The sequence below is a fragment of the Raphanus sativus genome, chromosome 2 (assembly GCF_000801105.2).
Source record: "Raphanus sativus cultivar WK10039 chromosome 2, ASM80110v3, whole genome shotgun sequence".
Classification (NCBI taxonomy): Eukaryota; Viridiplantae; Streptophyta; class Magnoliopsida; order Brassicales; family Brassicaceae; genus Raphanus; species Raphanus sativus.
Window position 1 is genome coordinate 15235459 of NC_079512.1, and position 13860 is coordinate 15249318.

General features: G+C 33.5%; 2 protein-coding genes across 2 annotated transcripts; both read left to right on the plus strand.

The window, feature by feature from the left end:
- The first annotated feature begins 2736 nt into the window (after nucleotides 1–2736).
- On the plus strand, nucleotides 2737–5111 carry LOC108816853 (protein PLASTID TRANSCRIPTIONALLY ACTIVE 16, chloroplastic). The gene is made up of 5 exons (XM_018589418.2): nucleotides 2737–3290; nucleotides 3485–3952; nucleotides 4082–4150; nucleotides 4235–4293; nucleotides 4470–5111. Exons 1-5 carry the CDS (start codon nucleotides 2868–2870, stop codon nucleotides 4984–4986), a joined length of 1536 nt encoding a protein of 511 aa, XP_018444920.1. The 5' UTR covers nucleotides 2737–2867; the 3' UTR covers nucleotides 4987–5111.
- A 7207-nt stretch (nucleotides 5112–12318) lies between these two features.
- On the plus strand, nucleotides 12319–13860 carry LOC108835354 (uncharacterized). Its single transcript, XM_018608621.1, has 3 exons — nucleotides 12319–12854; nucleotides 12896–13686; nucleotides 13766–13860. Exons 1-3 carry the CDS (start codon nucleotides 12319–12321, stop codon nucleotides 13858–13860), a joined length of 1422 nt encoding a protein of 473 aa, XP_018464123.1.

Below are 13860 nucleotides of genomic sequence, written 5' to 3' on the forward strand. Positions count from 1 at the left end.
ATTTACTATAAAAAAATCATAAAATGACGAAACTAAAAAAAACTAGAGCACATCACATAATCTAAACCTAAAATATCCACAATCATAGAAAAAAGCAAAATGTCATAGCAACAATAACTCATTTAGGGTTTGGAGCTGAAAGGAGATTAAGAACGAAGTGTCTTGGCCAGAACAAGAAGATGTCAGAAAAGGTTTGAAATATAAAATCTGAGACAAAGCAATCTCTCGAACACAAAAAAGTACGATCAAGCACCAACGAAAAAAATCAAGAAAGCGGATCAGAAGAAAAATAATCACGGGAAAGCCAAAGTCGCCATGAAAGAGAAAGACACATGCCTAAAGCACCAGGAGAACAACCACGAGGGAAGAGACAAGAAGCACCTCAAAAATTAAGACAATGCGTCCATTCCAGCGAAGAACCACAAAGCTTTGTATAGAAGGCCCGAAAGCTCCAAGAAACTAACTATGCACACATATACCACGTGAAGCAGGGGAAGAAGAGAAACAACCTTAGAGAGGGAGAATGTAAGTTAATCACCGAGAAACCAGAGCCTAAGTTTGAGACCAGAAACAACATCAAAGCCCACAAAGAATACACGGAGGAAAACACTATCCAAAAAATGGAGTGGCAAACATGGCGAAAGAGAGAGCCACCAGAGACGCGAGCAGCGATGAAAGCTGTAACAAGATAAGAGAACAGAGAGGAAGGGGAGATAAAACAAAATCAGCAAACCATGGAGCCGTCTTCGAGCTATGAAAGAGAGCATAGAAGTTAGATCACCAAAAACTAGATCTTGAAAATCAAGGCGAGCATGGACTATTGACAACCAACCAATGATGAGGAAGAAAACATCAAAGAAGACTAAATCTGACCCAACCCAAGGAGATGCAGTCCCTAACATCAGCCAAAATCTAATGAAGAAGAGGAGCCGTCAAAATTGACTGGAACAGCCTACAACACTGTGAGAAACAACCACACAACTAAGAACTCATAAATCCGATCTACAAGAAATACCAGATGATCTTACAAGAAAAGAAAGTAAAGACGAACAAGAGAACATAGGTAAGTCTTTTTCAGGTGATGGTAAGAAGCACTGCATATCAGAAAGATAAAAGAAATATAAAGATGGTGACGACTGAAGGTCAAAATATGGGGAGAGGGCAAAAGAAAAGCTTGAAAGAATAATGTTTAAAAAATTGAAAAAATAAAATTCAATTTTACGCTGAAACCGCAAATCTTAGAAAAACTAATGCTTAAATGCAAAGTTATTGAAATTCAATATGCTTTACATTAGAAGCTCACTTCACCACTAACAAGTACTACAATACTCATAACAACACATTACTAAAGCGCAAACACGAAAATATTAACTTATCACCTATTACTACATAACACAATAAAACACCAAATAATGTTCTTAACAAATAAAGACGACTACATAATTACATCATCCAAAAAATTATACTTAACAACGATATAATATATCCCGCACGAAGTGCGGACACACCCCTAGTATATCAAAAAGTAGATGTGTTCATCTCGTTGACATCTAAGGCTGCTTCGAGTAATCATTTATTTAATTGAATATAAACAACGTAAAAAAAAAATTATAGATTGCGCAAGTGAAGATAGCTTTTCCATCCTAAAATTGTATGAAAGTTGGAATATAAGTAGAATAAGATCAACTAAGTGGTATAATATATATCAAGGTTCTAAAAATTGGCTTATACAGCAACTCGGTCTTATCGAAAACAATTTTCTTAAAATCCAATTTATACGATTCAAATTGGTTTAAATTATTCTGAATCGGTTAAAATTGGTGTAAATTTATCCAAATTTATCTAAATATGTTAAATTAATAAATAATACAATTTAAATCTACAAATTTTTCTAAATTCTTATGTTTTGTATATCTAATTTTGATGATTCATTATAATAATTTTATAATTAAACTTAAAAAATATGTTATGTAATTGTATAATATATATAAAAAAATCAATAATTTGCTATCGCCTAACCTTGCATAGGTCTCGAATAATGTGCCTAATCGCTTGTCTTTTATCAAACGCCTAGTAACTGGCTAGCAATTTTTATACATAGTGTAGACAGTGATGGTAGTTACAGAAAAATCAATAGTGGCGGAAATGAAAAATTCAGCAAAATTTATAAATTTAGTGGTGGTCGTGCTGGATATATGAATGTGGTTATGAAAAAATTGATAGTGATAACGAAAGAGGTGATGGTAGTAATAAATTATAATGTTACGGTTAACGAGACAATAATTTATAGAAAAGTGACAATGAAATTATAAAAAAAAATTTCAAAATTAAATTTTACAAGTTGCTTAGTGGAAGTGGCTACGGTGACTGAGCTGATTTTGCTATTGGTAGTGGAAAAAACGACGGCAGTTGTAGATAAACAATATTTTTTTAAAATGTGTATTTTTGAAATAGTAAAATAATATAGTATGCAATGTAATAATAATGGTATTTTTTGTGTCATCAAGCCCAATTTCCCTTTCTACATTTACATCAAAGAAAGCTATAATGTTTGAAATATTATCTGATTTCTTAATACATGAACATTTTGGGGCAAAATTGAATTATTTTCTGATTTCTGGGCCCCCATGATCGAGATTCTGTGGCGAAAAGTTCACACGAAGCCACATCAAGATATGTTTATGACGTGGTATGATCCGATTGGCTCTAAATCCAATTTCAGGATAATGAAGCATCTGCGCAAAACACAAACAACGAAGGTCTTTCGCACTCCCCCGTAGTGTCTCATCTTTAGTCTATGACATCGTCATCCACGCTGTTTACTTGAGGAACAATCAAACTAAGCCTAAGCTCTTCAACCTTCTCTAATGACTTCCAGCTCCACTTCATTCCTGTTAACCACCACGCCGGGTGCTAAGTTTAACCGGAGAAAACCAGTGTTAACCGTGTTGGCTGCCAAACAGACGGGGTTTCAGCTCGGGAGACCCAAGGGCAATGACTCGGAGGGAAAACAAACCGGTAAATCGCCAGATTCAAACCCTTTCCGGTTTGATTTCGGTAAGTTACCTGACATGAAGTCGTTGATGCCGGTCGTGACGAACCCTTCGACCGGTTTAGCTTTCGGTAACAACAGGAAAAAAGATCCCGGTACGGTTTTTGTGGCCGGTGCTACAGGACAAGCCGGTATACGCATAGCTCAAACGCTCTTGCAACAAGGATTCAGCGTCCGAGCTGGTGTTCCTGATCTTGGAGCCGCTCAGGACCTTGCTCGTGTCGCGGCTACCTACAAGGTCTCGGTTTCTTTTTGTTCTGTCCCTCTTGATTCATAAATAAAATGTCCAATTTCTAAAAGCCAAATTGATCTTGGTTCTTGGTCGCACTTTAAACTTTTTGTTTGTCTGTTTGAGAACCGCGACTTTAAATTTAAGACAAACAAAATAAGCTATGGTTTTGATCAATTGTTTGACGATAAGCTTTTCAACAGATTCTATCAAAGGATGAGATCAAGCGGCTAAACGCGGTGGAATCGCCATTCCAAGACGCAGAATCAATCGCCAAAGCCATTGGAAACGCGACCAAGGTTGTGATTACCATCGGGGCGACAGAGAACGGCCCGGACACCCCAGTCTCGACCTCAGACGCGCTGGTCGTGGTCCAAGCGGCTGAACTCGCGGGCGTAAGCCACGTGACAATAGTCTACGACGGGAGCATTAGCGGGTCAACGTACAACGTGCTCGACGGGATAACTTCGTTCTTCAGCAACTTGTTCGCTCAATCTCAGCCTCTGACTATCTCTGAGCTCATCGAGAAAGTGGCTCAAACTGACGTGGCGTACACACTCATAAAGACGAGCTTGACGGAGGATTTCTCCCCGGAGAAATCTTATAACGTCGTCGTTTCGGCTGAAGGGAGTAACAGCGGAAGTGGCAGTAGTTCATCTGAGGCGTACAAAGTAATGTAATGTATGCGATTAAAAAGGGATTATAGAATACATTACTTCGAAAAACAAAATCATTTTGTAATAGAACGATTGTGATTGATGAGCGTCACTAAACTTCTTTGGTGCTCTGGTTGCTAACAGGTTCCAAAGTTGAAGATTGCCTCGCTGGTTGCAGACATTTTTGCTAACACGGCAGTGGCAGAAAATAAGGTAATGTGTAGCAAGCAACGTTTGTATCTGTACATGTTCTCACAAAACTTAAAGATCTCATTTATGTGTGTGTTTCTTTCTCAGGTAGTAGAAGTTTCTACAGATCCATCCGCACCGTCACGGCCATTCGATGAGCTTTTCAGGTAAAGAAGTTATACTACATACATTTTACCAACTTATTCCGACGTCCTTGTTTGTTAGAAATGTTAAAGTGGTATTAAAACTAGAAAGTTTGGGTTTAATTGAATTCTCTATAGAGAATTTATAGCTTAAGCTAAAGTTTGTGTCAACTTCTTTGATAAAATATTATCTATAATAGTGTAATCCCGGAAGACGGGAGGAGGAAAGTGTACGCAGATGCGATGGCAAAGGCAAGAGCCGAGGAAGAAGCTAAAGTCGCTGCTGAGAGAGCCCGAGAGGCAGCGGAAGCAGCCAGAGAGCTTGAGATGCAAATGCTGAAGCTCTCTGAGAAAGAAGCAGAAGCTGCAAGCCTAGCTGAGGACGCGCAGCAAAAGGCAGAAGCTGTGGGAATTTCAGTGGACGGTCTATTTAACAAGGCAAAAGATATTGGATCCGGACTCTCCTGGAATACACTCGGTTCTCAGCTTGCTACCGCGGTTCAGAACGCTTCAGAAACGCCGAAAGTGCAGGTCGCTACTGTCAGAGGACAGGCAAAGGCTAGAAACTTGCCACCCAAGAAAGCAGTGGTGAAACCAGCCACAGCTGCGTTTGCGTCCAAACAAAAGGAAGAGCGTGCTAAGAAACCAGAGAAAGAGGTGAGGAAAGTGTTCGGAGGACTGTTTAAACAGGAGACCATCTACGTTGACGACGATTGAATACGCCCTTCAACCATATCTCTGTGGAGTTCCGTATAGCTCTTCTTTTGTCTTTCCTCTGTTTCAAATTAAATGTCTGCAACTCTATTAACTATTATAAATCAACTGTTCACTGTTGAGAGCCTCATGAGAACGCAAATTAGTAATTTGATTATCATTAAGTAAATTCTGATAAAAATTCAACAAGAAAAATCTGACGCACATCAGATTCAAAGTATATACACACACATATATATATATATATATATCATATATGTTTCTCTATCACATATATTAAAATGGACTTGTGAAAAGGTCCAAAGATCAAATCAAAGTAGTAAATAAAAGATGTCAATCCAATCCTAAACAATTTCAAGGCAATGAAAATGCAAGATCATGTTTAATCTAAGTGTAATCAGGTTTTGGATGATATTATAAACTAGAAATATGCTAAAGTGTAATAAAGAAACAAGCTTTCAATCAATCAAGGACAATGGGATTCATGAGACTAGACATTTGACTTTAAGTGATTAAGATCCAATCTAAGGGTGACAAACTTTCAATCAAAAGACTTCCTTAATTCTTGAACACTAAAATAAACAAGCTTTATGGTCAAAAAAAATATTCATTTGCTTTAATCAACTATACATTAAAGGTTTTTGAGCCTAAAAGCTTAAGCAATCATTAAGAATGAATCTAATAACTATCTAAACTCCCTTAACATCAAAAGTCTTTGGTAAGGCAAGTTTAGAGCAAGATTCACTTGGATCAGACATTTCATCATACATCTTGTGAGCAGGAAATGTGTAGAGCTCTGGATTAAAAATACCAACTTTAATCTATCATTAAGAATAGTAGACAAGCAAGAAAACAAGAAATCTAACACTAAACACCCTAGATCTTCACTTAATCACCCTAATCACCCTAGCCCATGAATCCAAAAGGTAACTACTCACTAATAGACATAAATAACCTAAAACTCATGGATGATTAAAGGTTAATCATGCTTAGTGGTCAAGATTAATCAATAAACACAAGAGATAAAGATGAAAAGAAGCTAAAGATTGAATCTTTCACCAAAATATCAATGTGTTTAGAGAGAAAACAAGACATCCTTCAATATTATGTCTAAATGGTATTTATAGAAGTCTAAAAACGAGCTGGGTCAACCCATAAAAAACAGTCTTTTCGCATGTAGCGATATGGTCATCCCGCTACAAGTAGGTCGCTACAGTACTTAGTCATGTGGGACATCTTGGAGGACCGTAGCGACATGTTATGGTCGCTACAGTGGCCGCTATGTACGCTTGGGAACCTCCCTAGCGACATGCTCTGGTCGCTACGGCTCTGGTGACTACATGGTTGATATGTCTCCAGTAGATTGATCATAACTCTTTCAATACGGCTCCAAATGACTTGAAACCACTTTGGAAAGCTAACTCAATTTACTTTGTCTTCCCAAAATTTGAGTTTCAAAAGATATCTTTAAGGCCTTCATCCATGTTCCTCTTTCACTCTTTTGACTCAAAACCCCTCAAATGTCTCCAAAGTCACCAACAAGCATCTCCAATATCTGATAGAAACAAATGTAATGCAATGCAACCTAAATGTACTCTAAATGCATGTAAATGAACAATATAAAGACTAGAATGAAGCTTAAAAACATGTAAATACACAAGATATCATATATTATGTCACGAAAACTTTAGAAAGAACATCAAATGGAGCTTCCTGCCTTTGTTGCTTTTAATGGTTTAGTTGTGTGTTAGTCTGGATTATATCTTACTAGTATTTTGGTCCATGTGATGCATATACACAGTTGCCATCTTTAATATCATTACTAGATGGAGATCTGTGCTCTGCACGGAGAAAGAGAGCACGGAGTAAGTGTATGTGAAAATCACAATAAAAGATTATTTTATGTTTATATACTTTGCATAGTAAAAGTTAAAGACTGCGTACATGAGACAATGTAAAATACATGTTCAACAAAAAAAGTTATGTCAAGAAAGAAGTAAAATACGAAGAATAAAAATAGAGATTATTGGTATTTATGCACCTAAGTGATGTTGTAATTGCAGATATACACTCGCTGAGTGGAAACTAAATTCGTTCCCGTTTTGCCCCTAATCCTATCTCCTGGACATGTCTGTAGCTATCCCTAGGTGTGTAAGACAAGTCAGAGAAATCAGACAAGTGGATCTACTTCTCTCCTAATTCTCTTCCCTAGTTCATTGTTATCTTCTCTCATACTTTTTTTCTCAGGCAAGTGCTTGCTTATCAAAATCAACTTCCCTAAAAAAATTTAATTTGTATTTATTTTTGAGAAGCAAACAAAGTATTTCTTCTTCTAGCAAAAGTTTTTGATTCAATCATCAATTCAAATCGTACTTACTTATGTATCGTACCAATCTTTCTATCTATTCATCTCATCTCGCCATCTCTTTTTTTGTTTATATTTTTTTGTTTACGATTTGTTTATTGATCTATTTATTTGAATGAAATGGGTGAAACACCATCTCATGTTCGTTTGAAATATTTCTTGCATCATCTTTCTTTTATTAGATTTTTGATCTGATTATGTGAAATGATTTTTACAAACAATTCAAAATAGGTTTCCTGTTACCTTTAACTTTATTTTCTGGGCTTAACTTTTTTCTTAAAGATTTGATATTTGATAATATATCTTTTTGATTTTGGTCTTTTAGATATGTGTGTACAAATCAGAGAAGATTTGATATTTGATGTTATATCCTTTTGATTTTGGTCTTTTGATTATATTAGTGTAGCTTTTGTTTTCTATGATAATTTGAGATAAATAGTTTGTTAGCTGTTATTTATTAATTGTCGATAATTGTTAGTTAACCTCTGTCATTTATACTTGTTAGTTGATATATTGTTGGAGACATATTTTATTAGTATATATTTTATTCATTATTTGATACACAGTTTGTTAGCTGTTACACAATGTATGACTAAAGATATATTATTCACTAGAATGTATGTTATTGATTCTTTAAACATCAGACAAATAATTATAGCTAGCTTGTTAACAAAACATGTAGTTGTTACATGATTTAGATACATGATCTGTTAGAGGATACATTGTTTTGGGTATACGTTTTGTTAGTCGATAAGTTATTAATTATCTGATATTTATTTTGTTAGCTGATACACAAATTATGACCAAAGAATGAGTATTTACTAGTATGTATGTTATTGATTCTTTTAACATGAGACAAATAATTATAACTTATAAACAAAACATGTAGTTGTTAGTTTGAACATTACTTGATACCTAGTTTGTTAACTGACAAATGACTTGATACATGGTTTGTGAATTAGTATGTTTTTGATAAATGGTTTGCTAACTATAAACTTTTGCTTCTAACTTTCTTTTTATCGTTTAACAATATGAATTAGGGAAAATTGCCAATAGAGAACAAAAAAACAAGGGTGTTGTCCTTTTGGTATAAATCTCTTTTTGTCCAATTTTTCTCCTTTTTACCCTTTGTATTTCTGAAAACTAATGAAATAAATAGTTTTGTGAATAAAAAAATATTAAAAATATAAACAATTAATAAAACACCCATATACACAAGCTGGTATTTTTTTTCTTTTCAAAAAGTTGATAAATAAAAATTTGAAAATACGTTCTACTAAAGGTAGAATGTGCCTTCTACGGAAAATGGTATAGTAGAAAACGATTTCTAAAATAAATACGTTCATCTACTATTTTTAGAACGTACATTCTACTATTTACTAAATTTCTAAATAAGTAGAATGCGCATTCTACTAATCCTAAAGCTATATACTTTTCGTGCGGATGCATCTTCTACTTTTATTAAGTATTCTAAATTTCGCGGAATGTGTTTTCTAAAATGTATTCTTACGTCTACTAAAAGTAGAAAGCGTGTTCTGGATTTTTGTCAATCTTCTAAACTTTTAGAATGCGCATTCTACGGATAAGATTACCTGATTTTTGTGAAAATTAATGAAAGTTTCAGTTAAGAAAATATTCTAAAAATCTCCTAAAAATATTCTAACTTCCTAAAACGTGTTATTTTCGATTTTACTTGTCAAATTTTTTTAAAAAAATTATTTTCTCATGTCTTCTTCATTAATCTATGGTTTTCCCATAGTTTTTATTTTGATTTTTTTCATAAACTCTTGTTCTATATGATACATATCTATACAACATGTGGTATTTTGAAATTAGGTGCAATTTTTGTAAAGTTTTATTTTTATCTTTATAAAGTTTACAAATTTTATTTTTATTAAAAAGATTTTTAAAAGTTTTATTTTTATTAAAAATTTCGATAAAATTAAAAAGGTTACAAAAATTTAAAACTTTTTTATAAAAATAAAAGTTTCTAAAACGTTTTTAATGAAGTTAGTTTAAAGTTTTTATTAAAAAGATTTGTAAAGTTTTATTTTTATTTTTATATAGTTTAAAAATTATATTTAATTAAAGTTTTATTAAAAACGTTTTTAACTTTTTATAAAAATAAAACTTTGTAAAACGTTTTTAATAAGTTTATTTAACGTTTTTATTAAAATTTTTTGTAAATTATTTTTACTTTTACAAATTTTATTTTTATTAAAAAAAATTTAAAACTTTTATTTTATTTTCCCTTTTAAAACGTTTTTAATTAATTTTTTTTAAATTCTTTTAGTTTAGTGTGTTTAATAAAAACTTTAAACAAACTTTATAAAATTTGTAAATTTATAAAAATAAAATTAAAACTTTACAAAAAGTTTTTAATAAAAAATTTAAACTTTATAGAAATACATTTTAAATTTTTTTTATCAAAAATTTTGATAAAATTAAAAAGTTTACATACATTTTAAACTTTTTATAAAAAACAAAACTTTGTAAACTGTTTTTTATTAGGTTGATTTAACGTTTTTTACTAAGGAAATTTGTAAATTATTTTTATTTTATAAATTTTCGAATTTTATTTTTATTAAAAACTTTTTAAAAAAGATTTATTTTTACATTTTAAAAACGTTTTTATTATAATTATATTAGTTTAATGTGTTTAATTAGATTAATCAAGGGTTATTTTTGGGATTATAAAAAAAAATTATACTAAAGGGACAACTAAATGATGGTTTTATACTATTGGAACAACCATGCTGAATTTTTGTTCTGTTTTGGCAATTTTCCCTATGAATTATTGTTAACTATAAAATTTTATGTCGCCATTTGAAATAAATGTATTGCTTGTTGTTATTTTTGTTGTTTCTAACTGATCATATGTGGTAAAGTGTTACAAACTAGAAGTCGTTAGTGGATATATGATTTGTTAGATGATAAATTGGAATTGATACATGGTCTGTGAGGTAATACATTATTTGATAAATGATTTGTTATATGAAAAAATATTTGCTACATGATGCATGTTTTGTTAGCTGATACATCGTTTGTTACCAAAGAATTGATATTTTGTATTATATATATATTTATTAAATATTAATTCTTTAATGAAAATGATGGTAAATATGAAATAAGAAGGAAGAGTAGACTATCAAATGTTTGAGACTGTTAAATCAGAGTTAGAGAAGATTGAAAATTTAGCAAGACATGCAATTGAGTTAAGAATAATTAGTTTATATGGAAGTTTTGATTTCTCCATGAAAATGAATAAATTTGAAAATCAAAACTATATCATGAAAAAGAAGTAAAAATAAAGTGTTTACTTACAATGAAAATTACATGTGAAAATACAATAAAAGGGAAAGAAATGTAAAATGAAAGAGATGAAATAGAAAAAAAGATGTGGAAGGTCAGAGAAAAGAAAATGTGATAAGAAGATAAAAAAAAAAGAAAATTACACTCTAAGTCACATTTCTACTTTGTAATGACACTTTGAGTCACTTTACACTACATAAACACTTTTATCTATTTTTCGTTGGGATTACTAACTAAAACAAAACCATTTAAAAAAGGGAGAATTGGAAAAATTGGACACTTTGAACTTTTTTTTGTCACAATAAGACTTTTCATACTTTTGGCAATTTTGGACATATTTTACCCTTGTTTTATGAGAAAAATAGTAAATAGAGTTTTAAAAATATAAAAAATATTAAAACTGTAGAAAACATAAGTATGACAATATATAAGTTTAATTTTTTTAAAAAAAAATTCGAATCATATTTTATTTTATCTTCTGGCTACAGTTAGAATACTCATTCTGGCAGTCTACTTAGTTTATAGTTCGGATTCTAAATTTAAAACACTGATATATCCAGGCTATATACCGTAATATAACATTTCTTCTATACCCTGGCAAAGATAGAATCAGCTACGCTATAATCAAGAAAGATGTCTTTGGTGTACCTTCAGCTAGAAAACGAGATATAACCACAACTCAATCACAGAGCTCGGTTACATTACATGTCATAACCTGTTATACCTTTTATCTTATATGATGCCTGAAGGTAGAATACAGTTCTCGCCTATTATACGATGTTCTGGGTAGGTAGTATACGTATTCTAGGCAAATCGTGAAAATATGGAAACTTCCATTTTCGGTTACAGAAGTTTCCTAAATCTAAACTAAATCTACCCTAAATCTTTCAAAAAATATTTTCTCCTAAAATCACGTTCTTCTTCTCCTCCCACGATCTTTCTTTCTCATAGTTTGCTTTCTCTCTTCTTCATCCACAAAATCATCTCTTCTCTCCATCACATCATACATCATGGTTCTAATCTATGTTAAATCTGGGGAATGGGTGTCTGATTGCAGTGAAGAGTGGAGTTTCGTGGTAGAGAAAGCAAGGGGTGGTCGAATAGTAACATTAGAAACTACTACTCCATTGGTGGTGGTCAAGAGGATCGTGTGTGAGGATTATGGGGTGGACCATAATGTTGTTAATGCCGAGTTCAGTTACTCGATAGTGAATCAAAGAGGGAATCCTCCAATTTTTATCACCAATGATCGCCAATCATCTAATTTTGTGGCTTATGCGAAGAGGGATTCATCTACTACCTTGTGCGTCACGTTCTCTGGTTCTGGCGTAAATAAAAACAAACGGATCAATATTGATTTGAATAAAGAGCCGTGTGATTCAAGTAATGTTGAGGATGAAGAAGTTCCTGAGATAAATGGAGCCGCGTTTGTGAAGCCTTCAAAGAAGTCTTATGGTAGAAAGAAGGATCATGTCGCCGCTGATGGTTGCCGTGATGCTGGTTTAAGGAGTAAGAAAATTGGAAATTCTCAAAATAATGGAGATAGAGAAAAGTCTGGTCGAGCTACCCGCTCTAAATTCTAAATTGTCCCCGAGTGGAGAGGAGATTTCGTGAAGAAGAATCAACTTTTCAAAAGTAAAGAGGTTCTGAAGGCAACAATGGAAATTTTGGCGATGAAGAACAATTTCGATTACACTGTTATCAAATCCACGAGAAAATGGTGGTATTGCCGATGTAAGGATGCATTATGCAATTGGAGTGTGCGTGCAGAAGGTATGGACGGGTCTGCATATTTCATGATCAACCAGTGTGAGGAACGACATTCATGTGCACCTTCAAAGAAAAGCAATTTCGGAAAAACAGCATCGGCAAGAACAATTGGGAGACTAATACAACATCGATACGGTGATGCCAACGATGGCCCAAAACCAAATGACATCATTGACTTTATGAGATTGGACCATAGTTGTGAGATTACTTATGGGCACACTTGGGAAGCTCGGGAGTTTGCTATTGCAGCTGCTAGAGGTATACCAGATCGCAGTTATGCTAAAATACCATCGTATTTGCATATGCTTAAAGAAGCTAATCCTGGTACGCATACTCACTGTGAAATTAATGACAAGGGGAGATTCATGTATCTATTTATGGCATTTGGGCAATCAGTTAGAGGATACTACAATGCAAGCGAAGGGTGATTGTTGTTGATGGAACTTTTCTGAAAAATAAATACAGAGGAGTTCTACTTGTTGCTACTGCTGTAGATGGTAACTCTAACTTGTATCCGATTGCATTTGGAGTTGTTGATTCAGAGAATGACGATTCATGGGGTTGGTTCTTCAGACAGTTGAAAGTGGTTATTGATGACTGTCAATACTTGGCTTTTGTCTCAGATAGAAATTCATCTATTGCTAAAGCGATTGGGACTGTCTACCCGCAATCAGCACATGGAATATGCATTCATCACTTGTTGACCAATGTGGTTGCATTTTTTAAGACAAAAGGGTTCACCGCCTTGGTTGAAAAGGCTTCACGGGCATATAGGTTCACTGAATTTGAGGAACATATCACCCAAATCTTTGATATGAGTCCTGAGCTTGGAAGATATCTACAGGAGGCTGATGTGCGCAAATGGGCTCGTTCTCTGTTCCCTGGATCCATGTACGACATTAGGACCACAAACCCTGCAGAGTCAATAAATTCAGTCTTGAGAGTACCTAGAGAATATCCGGTTATTCATTTGCTAGATAGTATAAGAGAACTGTTCACTCAATGGTTCTATGAGTGTCGCCTGGTAAGCTCTAAGCATCTTGATCCTTTAACCGCTGAGGTGGAGAAAAAGATAGATAGGAGAATTGTGAAGGCAAAAGGGTTTAACGTTTACAAGACTGACAACGTCAAATCGGTGGTGAAAAGAGACATATATGATTGTCATGTTGATTTGGAAAGAAGAACATGCACATGTGGGAAGTACGATATAGGAAAAATTCCTTGCCGACACGCCATTCCAGCAATTTATTCACGAGGTATGGAAGTATAAACACATTAACTTGGGACCTATTTTCTGTATATAGACTCCAATAATTCACATTTTTGTTCACACAGGTTTGGAAGTACACAGATTTACCGACGCCTTCTACAGCACTACAGCGTGGAGAACCACCTATGAGGAAAGCATTAATCCAATAGCAGTTCCATAG

What these genes read in the sequence shown, in the direction of transcription:
- LOC108835354 (XM_018608621.1), top strand. Translation starts at nt 12,319, where the DNA reads ATGGAAATTTTGGCGATGAAGAACAATTTCGATTACACTGTTATCAAA. An exon ending in TACTACAATGCAAGCGAAGG is followed by an intron (nt 12,855 to 12,895) that starts GTGATTGTTGTT and finishes AAATAAATACAG; the next exon opens with AGGAGTTCTACTTGTTGCTA. An exon ending in TCCAGCAATTTATTCACGAG is followed by an intron (nt 13,687 to 13,765) that starts GTATGGAAGTAT and finishes TTGTTCACACAG; the next exon opens with GTTTGGAAGTACACAGATTT.
- LOC108816853 (XM_018589418.2), top strand. Translation starts at nt 2,868, where the DNA reads ATGACTTCCAGCTCCACTTCATTCCTGTTAACCACCACGCCGGGTGCT. An exon ending in GTGTCGCGGCTACCTACAAG is followed by an intron (nt 3,291 to 3,484) that starts GTCTCGGTTTCT and finishes GCTTTTCAACAG; the next exon opens with ATTCTATCAAAGGATGAGAT. An exon ending in GTTCATCTGAGGCGTACAAA is followed by an intron (nt 3,953 to 4,081) that starts GTAATGTAATGT and finishes GGTTGCTAACAG; the next exon opens with GTTCCAAAGTTGAAGATTGC.